Source organism: Callospermophilus lateralis, chromosome 3, assembly GCF_048772815.1.
Source record: "Callospermophilus lateralis isolate mCalLat2 chromosome 3, mCalLat2.hap1, whole genome shotgun sequence".
NCBI lineage: Eukaryota > Metazoa > Chordata > Mammalia > Rodentia > Sciuridae > Callospermophilus > Callospermophilus lateralis.
This window is the reverse complement of record NC_135307.1, coordinates 176,581,756-176,590,987: the sequence shown is the minus strand read 5'-3', so window position 1 is coordinate 176,590,987 and position 9,232 is coordinate 176,581,756. Positions and strand designations below refer to the sequence as shown.

Below are 9,232 nucleotides of genomic sequence, written 5' to 3'. Positions count from 1 at the left end.
CATTAAATGATAAACCCCAAAACTATGAAGCTATATGCAAATGTAAGACACAATAGTAAATAACAACATAACATTTTATTTGTACATTTTTTCCAGTTATTAGAAAAATTATATTTTTCTGTATAACCTAGATCCTGTATCCTATTAGGACATCCTGTCCTTGTATTGTTTTTATTTGTATGTTTTATCTTCCCAACTCAGATGAACCACCACATGAGGAACCTAAGGACCAGAGCCTAATCATTTTGTTTCCAACATACATAACACAAACTTGTTACTCATAAACATTTACTGAATGTGTAAATACACAACTGAGTGTAAACACACTCAGAGGTTTGTTTACTTTTTGTGTTTGTGTGTGTGATGCTGGGGATTGAACCCAGGGCCTTGTGCATGCAAGGCAAGCACTCTACCAACTGAGCTATATCCCCAGCTCTGTTTTGTTTTTATTTGTTGTTGTTTTTTGGTTGCCCAGCACTTGAAGCTTCTTTATCTGTATAAGATTGATTGATTGATTGATTGATTGATTTTTACTGGAGATTGAACTCAGGGGTGCTCTCCTGCTTTTTTTTTACTTTTTTTTTTGGTCTCAGAGATCAAATCTGGGGAACTTTACCACTGAGCCACATTCCCCAGATCCTCTTATTTTTTTATTTATTTTGAGACAGGGTCTCACTAAGTTGCTGAGGCTGGCTTTGAACACAAGCCTCCTGCCTTAGCCTCCTGAGCCACAGGGATTACACCATGCCTGTCCCCACAACAACTTTTTTTTTTTTTTTTTTTTTATGGTGCTGGGGATTGCACCTAGGGGCACTTAACCACCGAGTCACATCCCCATCTGTTTTTATATTTTGAGACAGGGTCTTATTAAATTGCTTAGGGCCTTGCTAAGTTGCTAAGGCTGGCCTCAAATCTGTGATCTTTCTGCTTCAACCTCCCAAGGTGCTGGCATTATAGATATGTGCCCCAACACCAGGCTTTCTGTGTGAGTCTTAATGGGAGACAGGGTCCCACTTCCCTCAAGAGAAGCCAATGTTACCCTCCACCCCACCTTATTGCTAAGGCACAGGCAACATGATATAGGAGTGGTCATTTGGACATTCCAACTTAGGACTTTGAATCTTTAACAAATGATGTGAAGGCAAAGGGGACAGAGGAGAACTCATTAAGATGACAGCAGGCATTGGTGATGGAGGCAGTGATTCCCGTTGTAGTATCCATAACTAGACTAGTCTTGTGGCATGGTTGTGATCCCTGATTCTATTTTCTGAGGTTGATTAGCTGATCTTCCCATCAGCTCTGAGGATTACTTGATAACCTTCCAAAATACTTATTTACTCTTAAGTTTGCAAAGTTGGTTTCTGTTGCTTTTAATTAAGCATCTTAGCATACTTCTGGGGTAAGGATTTGAGGAGAAACAGAAAATAGGGGACTTTCCGTTTTTTTTTCTTCTTCTTCTTCTTTATTTATAAACTATATCATTACTGCTGTATTATTTTTTCCACTTAGAAATATGCTTTTGCTGGGCACGGTGGCTCATGCCTGTCATCCCAGTGGCTCGGAAGGCTCAGACAGGAGGATCACGAGTTCAAAGCCAGCTTTAGCAACTTAGTGAGGCACTAAGGAAATCAGTGAGACCTTGTCTCGAAATAAAATACGAAATAGGGCTGGGGATGTGGCTCAGTGGTCGAGTGCCTCTGAGTTCAATCTCCCCAGTACCAAAAAAAAGGAAAGAAAAAGAAATATGCTTTTAAAATAAATAACTGAGGGGGCTGGGGTTGTGGCTCAGAGATAGAGCGCTCACCTAGCACGTGCAAGGCCCTGGGTTCGATCCTTAGCATCACATAAAAAAAAATTAAGAAAATAAAGGTATTGTGTCCAAATATAACTAAAAAATAAAATATTTTTAAAAATAAATAAATAACTGAGAACACATTTGGGTAAAATGAAATGGTAGAAAATAAAATTAAGCTGGGGGGTGGGGGATGGGGTTGTGGCTCAGTGGTAGAGCGCTTGCCTAGTGCGTATGAGGCACTGGGTTTGATCCTTAGCACCACACTAAAAAATAAATTAATTAAATAAAGGTATTATGTTCATCTACAACTAAAAAAATATTAAAAAAATAAAAGAAAATTAAGAAATTGAGTTGGGGCCCAATTATGCCAGGGATTGAATGTCATTTGAGGATTTTGAAATTAAGTCAATAAGCATGGGAAATTTTTTTTCAATGACATCAGATCTGTGTTTTTTTGTTGCCATGTGAAAGATGCATTAGAACAGAGAAACTAGAGACAAGGAGAAAACCTAGGATGAGGGTATCAACATTGTCCGGGCAATATATTGAGAAAATTTTGAGAGACAGAGGGAGAGGGAGAGATAAAGAGAAAGAAGGAGGTCCATGCACCTGTGTGCGCTCGTGCATACGCACATTGAGTTTACTGGAAACAGAAACTGAGGGTTTGAGAGACAATATGTTTTCCAAGGACAAGGAGCAGGATTGAGCTGATGGAGAAGCTTAAACTGCATTGTAGATCCAACAAAGACCCAGCCAACCTGGCAGAGAACTCTGGAGTGAATACTGCTCATCAAAGTTGCCCTGCAGTTGGCCCAAATGGCTGACCTTTATACCCATGCCTTCCTTGCTCAGTCGCCAGATGAGGGCAGCCCCAGGATGGGCATGATCTCTTTCAGGACTATTCTTTGTAGCTGAGGCAGCTACAAAGCAGCTACACCAAAGCAGCAGGAGGCACCCTGCTGGCTATACTCCCTGAGAGTGAATAGCAAGTCTTCATTGGAGGTTGAACCAGGTGGCACACTCCTGGCACACTGCCTGGCACAAAGAAAGAATTATGATATCTTGAATAAAAGCACTGGGGTGGGGCTGGGGTTGTGGCTTGGTGGTACAGCACTTGCCTAGCATGTGCGAGGCCCTGGGTTCGAGTCTCAGCACCACATAAAAATAAATAAGTAAAAATAAAGATTCAACTAAAAAATAAATATTTAAAAGAAAATAGCACTGGGGTGAAAAGGAGGGCATGGATTACAGATTCTGTGTTTTGTAGATGGGGATAAAGAAGAGAGAGTAAATAAAGTTTAACACTGAGGTCTCTACATTTATATGATTTGATTATATTACCTACTAACAGTAAACAGCAGAAGAGAGAGGAAGAGAACAAGTTTGGGCAGAAAGTTAATAAATTTAATTTTAAATACATTGACTCTGAAATGCCTATAAAATATTAAGGTAAAGATGATTTTCAAGAATCAGGGCAAATGGGAGGTTTGAAGGTCTATAGCCATTGCTATATTTATCAACAATATATATGCTACATACATTATTTAATACTTACAATGCCTCTATGAGGTAGGTATTATTTTTCTTACAATCTTTCTGTATATTTTATTATACCTTTTATGAATGAAGAAACTGAGACTTGAAGAAGTTAAATGCTTGGGTCAAAAACCTTAAGTCTGATGACAAAACACATGCTCCTAAAGAAAATATAGCTTTTCCATGGAAACCACACCACAGATAGATGGTATTTGAAGCCACAGATAGATGGCATTTGAGGTCACTCAGGAAGGGTATAGTTTTAAGGTGAACAAGAGAAGTCAAAAAGTGGCATTCTAAGGAAGCCAACGTTGTCCAGAGTGAATTGAGTAAGATGACATCATCAAAGAGATTGAAAAAGAGTGGTCAGAACAGCTTTTATAAATTAGAAGTATGGTATCTTCTAAGTTAAAGTAAAAAAGGAGGTCTCTAATTCATACAGTTAAATGTTGCAGATATCATGGAGGATGAGAATTTGACAATTATAGGCTACTAGTGATCTTACTGCAGTTCATAGAAGAAGCCAGAATACAAAGTGGGTTGAAGAGAGGGAGATGAGGAAGTGGGAGCAAGGGTGTATGGGACACTATTCCAGAAGTTTTATAAAATAGGGGGAAAATTATGTCTTATACACAAGCAAGAAATTTATTAATATTATTTAATCGATTAATTAATAACTCATTGCTTCCATATTACTTGGATTTTACACTTCCACCACTTTTCTGGTTATTTCCTTCTACTCCTTTCATGCCAATGTCCCTTCCCGAGTCGGACACACCTGGAGACATTGAATGTTATTTATTTTGGTTGTGGACAACTTGTTTTATTTGGTTGCATGTTTTGAATACCTCAGGCAGTTCTATCTCTCTTTGGAGGATGGGCCATAGACACTCCCTGCCCCAACTCCATCATCTGTTTTCCACAAAGATAGATAAGCACTCATTTTTCAGACCAATTCAATGATGCGGAAAGTTGTTAGGTTCTTCCCCCCCCCCCCCTTTCTCTTCAGCATTTCTTAGGTTCTTAACAAACCAAGTACTTTATCTCCCTAGCCTCTCCATGTCCCTTGGTGGGCAGATCTGGGAGAAGAAAGAAACTGTCACTCCAAACCTTCTGGGATATTGTGTCCCAGTTGGAGAGTCTGTCTGACTTCACGTGACTGAAACCTTCTCTTGCCAGTCCTCATCAATCTATTTCTTTCTCAGAGGCAGTTGGAGAGTAATTAACATCGCCGTCCACCTGTGCATAGGAAGATGCCCACAGCCACGCCAGCAATGATGAAACTGCCCACCAGGACACCCAGGACCAGTGAAGTGTAGGAGCGGCCTCTTTGACTCCCTGCAGAATACGCAGAGAATTAGCTTAAGAATGCACCCTGCCCCAGGAGTCCATGGGTTGAGTTAAACCTCAGGGGATTTCCATCCCAAAGTAAAGGGGCCACCAGTTCACTCTGTGATGTAAGCTGTGTTTGCTCTGTCCCTTACCACCAGCCCCAAGGCCTCTTGTTCAAGGTATCCATCCTTCAGTACCATCAGTTTGATGGGAACCTGCCCCCTCCCCAATACAGGACCAGCCCAGTACCCTGGTACCTTTGGAATTATCTGTGGCGATCTGTTTGTGTTGCCGCACATACTGTACACAGGTATCCTGTAGGAATTCCTGCAGTTCATATCGAGTGCGATTGTAGGCATTGAGCTGCTGCAGAGTAAAGGTGACCACTCTGGAGGGTTCCCGGGGGGCTGCCACCCACAGGGCTTTCTCTGGCTTAAAACTCACAAAGGAGCTTCCATTCACAGCCACTTCAAAGAAGACTCGGGCCTTTGAATCCTCGGGAGGCAGCTCACAGCCCAGGAAGCAGGTGACAGTGAGAGGAACTGCAGAGAGGGACTCAGGGTCAAGGTGCTGTGTGGAGAGGGAGCCAGGTGCTGGGGGCTGTCCACCATGGGGAAGAGGACATGGTAGGGGGCTGTAGGGAGAAAAAGGCTGGGGGGGGGCGGGCTATGAGGAGATGGGAGGGGTCTGGAGTTAGACTGCTAGAGGCTGTGTAAGGAGCGGCCGGGGACTATGAAGAAAAGGAGGACTATTAGAGAAAGAAGTTGAGACTTCGAGGAATGGGAATGGAAGCTTCCAGAGAAGAAATTGGGGTATTTGAGGGGAAGGATTTGGAGGTTTGTGGGGGACACGTGAGCAAAGTCATCAGCGTTTGTGAGGATGGGTGGCTGGAGAGTTAAGGAAGAAAGGTTGGGGTTGTGTGAAGGGAAGGGTGGGGGGGTCTGTGAAGGAAAAAAAAGAGGACTGGGAGGCAAGGAATGGGGAGTTGTCAGTGAAACTTCCGGGGCCAGGGTGGGTCAGGGACACTGCCTCCCAACAGGGTTCACCCCAAGAGGTCACGCCAGCCAAAAGAGGGTCTGATGAGGCGCTCTCTTAGCTAGAACCCGGGCTCCTCTCCAGCCTCCAGCTCCCACCCAACAATCTCCCTGGGCTCAGGATGCCACCCAGGACCCAAAGCAGCTCCGCCCACACAAAGGCCACGCCCACTTGCCCACGCCCACCAGCAAGATCCCCTCCCTAGAATACGGTCCTTCCCTCGAAGCCCCACCCCAATTCCCTCAGGCCCCGCCTCCCCTTCCCGTAGAGGCCGCCCGCCAGCCGCGCTCAGGCCTTGCCCCGGGCGCGTCCCCCTACTTACAGGTCACGCCTTGCTTCCGTTCCTGATGCACCAGTCGCACGAGGCCATGAAACTGGCCCAGGTAGAGCTGCAGGCTGCTTTCCGTGCGCGCCCAGCTCTCGGGATTCTCCAAAGGCTGCAGTTGGAGGATCGTGACGTTGTTGCCCGGGCCTTCCAGCGTGTGTGTCAGCTGTCCACCCAGCGACGCGTTGCCCCGGTACCACACGTGATAGGGGTCGCGGAAGTAGGAGATCTGGAGCATGTGGAGGCTCTGTGGGCCTAGGGGCAGCGTCAGCGTGTCAGGGACACTGGCATTGGAGCTGGCGGCTGGCAGCGGGAGATAATAACTCCCTACTCAAAGGCCGGCTGCCCACCTACTTGACCCTATAAAGCGCCCAGTTTTTGATGCTGACAATAACCCAGCCAGGAAAACAAGACAGGGATTATTATCTTCACTTAACAGATGAGGAAACTGAGGCCTGCAGCTGAGAGACACACCCTTCTTTGATTTCCTTTCTCTACTCCCTCTCCCCATTTTTGGTTGGTCATCAAACCCTGACCTACAATAAAATCCCAATTCCATCTCCTGTTACCTGTGTCCTATGTCTCTGCCCTAGTTCAGGCCTCTTCAATTCTAATCTGGACTCAGTAATTTCTTACCTCATCCTCCTGCACTCATTTCTTAGTTTTATTCCTTCTGATTGGACCTCCACCTGACCCAGGGATTAGAGCTAGTCGGTCTCAAAGGCCTCCAGTGAGGGATGGGGATATAACTCAGTTGGTAGGGTGCTTGCCTTGCATGCACAAAGCCCTGGGTTCAATCCCCAGCATGCTCCCACACAGTTCTCCAATGATACATCCCTCCCCCTCATAATAAAAAAATAATCATAGTTTAATATCCATTAAGTGATTATTAGGACCTGGATACTGTGCTTTACACATATTACACATATTATTATCTTATTTGTGACTTCCCCCAAGGAGTTAATGGAGTAGCTACTGTTATTAACCCTAGTGTATATGGAAGGCAGGCTAAGATGGTATAGCAGAACTAAAGTCAGTCTGCTGTGTTGCCTCCCCATAGATAGTGACCTGGTCCTAGCTGCATTTTCTGGCCTCTTCCCAGAACTTAGATATATCAAACTATTTCTGTTCCTCATGCTTTTGGTTGACATGTGAATACCATGTCAGAGTTGCTCTGCCTCCGTTATTCTGCCTGGCAAATTTCTCTTGATGTTTGAAGATCTGGCTCAAGATTGCCCTCTCATTTTTATCCTCCCAGACACGTGGATGTGTTTCAGGGTCCTAGACCATTTTGTGCTAGCATGTATTTCTAGGATTCCAAGTGGAAGTCTCCAAACACACACTGTCTTCAGTGGACTCCTCCAGGCTATGGAGCCATAACTAGAACCATATGAGTCTGGTTATCTCTGAGAGTCTCCTGCACCCAGAAAGGGGCCTGGCACAGAGTTGATGCAAGAGAATTTTTGAATGAGTGTGGGTTTGAAATTAGTGTATGTGTTTTGTCTGCATTTGCATTTGAGAAGTTGTGCCCCGTGTCTGCAGGTGTGAATAAATGTCTCTGTGTGAGTAACTTTAGACATGGTCCTTAACTTCTCTGTGTTCCAGTTTCCTTCTCTGTAAAATGCATAGAATATCACCCACTTTGTGGGTTACTATGGGGGCTAAAGGAATCAGTACATGTATTAAGCAGCAGACATTCATTGAATACTGATTATTATTTGCTTCTTCTCTGAGGGGGTGACTGAAGCTATAGGGATTGTGGGAGAGGAGAGAGGAGCTCCTGTGTAATTATAATACAGGGCAAAAACTCCCCTCTTCTGCTGAAATGGGGCCACTTTGAGCAGCCTGATATCTATGAGCTCTCCTATTGATCACAGCTTCTACTACCCACCCCAATTCCACCTTTTCAGTTGCACCCAGCCTTCCTCCATCTTCCTTAGTCTTGGTTTCTGCCCCACCTGTCTCAGCCTGTCAGTTCTCCCAGTGTTGTCCCATTCCCTCCATTGCTCTTCTTATCTCTTCCCATCTTCCCTAGACTTTCCCTTATCTCTATCACCCTCAGCTCTCCCTCTGCAGGCTTCACATCATTTCTCCCTCCCTCTGATACTGGTTCCTTCACCCTCTACCAGTCCCGTTCCTATTTTTCCAGTCCTCTGATTTCCCCAAGGCTTTTCCAGTTCCTCCTTCCCAGAGACTTAACTGTACTTCAGTTAAGTCTTTGGGACACAAAACAGTGCCCTGGACCTTGCCTGCTCTAGAGAGATCCAGCCGGCTGCAGACACAGATGCTGTGAGATTAGATCCCCTCTAGTCTTTTCCAGGTACCCAGATAGACTGAGAGTCTCCAGAACCAAGCCAGGCAGGAGACATGCCCCCAACTCACCCTCTGAGGCTTCCTGGCTACAAAAGACCCAGCCAGGCAGCAGTAGTAGCGGCAGCAATGTTGTCAGCATCCTAAAGTTCTTGATCCCCCCCTGGGCTCCCGGCAGGGTCAGGCTGGGGGTTCCGCTGGCTGCAGTCGGGGGAAAGAAGTGAGGCTGTCTGGGAACAGGCAGAGGTTCAGCAGAGGATGGAAAGAGGCCAGGGAATGTCAGGAGGAAGAGGGTGTTAGGCTTTTAAAGTGTTATTCCTACTCTGCCTCATTTCCTACTAGGGGGCCGGCCTCCCTTTGCCCTCCCTCGTCCCCGCCCAGCATTGCGCCCTACTGCCCAGACCTGCCTTTTCCCTTAGCCTAGGGCTGCTTCCCAGGGAGCGGAAAAGGGGGAGAAGGGCTTGCTGAGAAGTTCCGCCCTTGCTGAGTCAAGTGGTGGGTGGGGCATCTGCTTTCAACTTACAGCAGACTCCAGGGTGTAGAGATCAGCAGGTTACGGATGGGGAAATTGAGGCCCGGGGAGGATAGGGATTTGCCCAAAGTTTATACATCATGGTGGTGACAGACCCAGGATTAGAATTTAGTTTTCTAGGGTATTCGCCTACACTTCCTCAGAATTTTAAGTATGTAGCAATTACACAATCAGGGATCTTGCTGTAAGAAATAGTCACAAATTGTGCGTAAAAGAGCTCATTGTTTGAGCTGGGCGAGGTGGGCACACACCTGTAATCCCAGCGGCCGGGGAGGCTGAGACAGGAGGATGGAGAGTTCAAAGCCAGCCTCAGCAACAGCGAGTTGCTAAGCAACTCAGTAAGACCCTGTCTCTAAATAAAATACAA

At 45.6% G+C, this 9,232-nt stretch overlaps 1 protein-coding gene across 2 annotated transcripts; it reads right to left on the bottom strand.

The window, feature by feature from the left end:
- Positions 1–3,499: 3,499 nt before the first annotated feature.
- On the bottom strand, positions 3,500–8,642 carry Procr (protein C receptor). 2 transcript variants are annotated; one of them, XM_076849062.1, is made up of 5 exons: positions 8,406–8,642; positions 6,021–6,278; positions 5,108–5,205; positions 4,921–4,978; positions 3,500–4,669 (listed from the first exon to the last, which is right to left on the bottom strand). In XM_076849062.1, the coding sequence occupies exons 1-5, from the start codon at positions 8,473–8,475 to the stop codon at positions 4,554–4,556; spliced, it is 600 nt and encodes a 199-aa protein (XP_076705177.1). In that variant the 5' UTR covers positions 8,476–8,642; the 3' UTR covers positions 3,500–4,553. The 2 variants fall into 2 exon arrangements, with proteins under 2 accessions (XP_076705177.1, XP_076705176.1); XM_076849061.1 differs by having other exon boundaries at positions 4,921–5,205.
- Positions 8,643–9,232: the final 590 nt, after the last annotated feature.

Coding starts and splice junctions, on each gene's coding strand:
- Procr (XM_076849061.1), bottom strand. CDS start 8,475: ATGCTGACAACATTGCTGCCGCTACTACTGCTGCCTGGCTGGGTCTTT. Junction 5,206..6,020: donor ACGGAAGCAAGGCGTGACCT/GTAAGTAGGGGG, acceptor CCCTCTCTGCAG/TTCCTCTCACTGTCACCTGC. Junction 4,670..4,920: donor CGCCACAGATAATTCCAAAG/GTACCAGGGTAC, acceptor CGTATTCTGCAG/GGAGTCAAAGAGGCCGCTCC.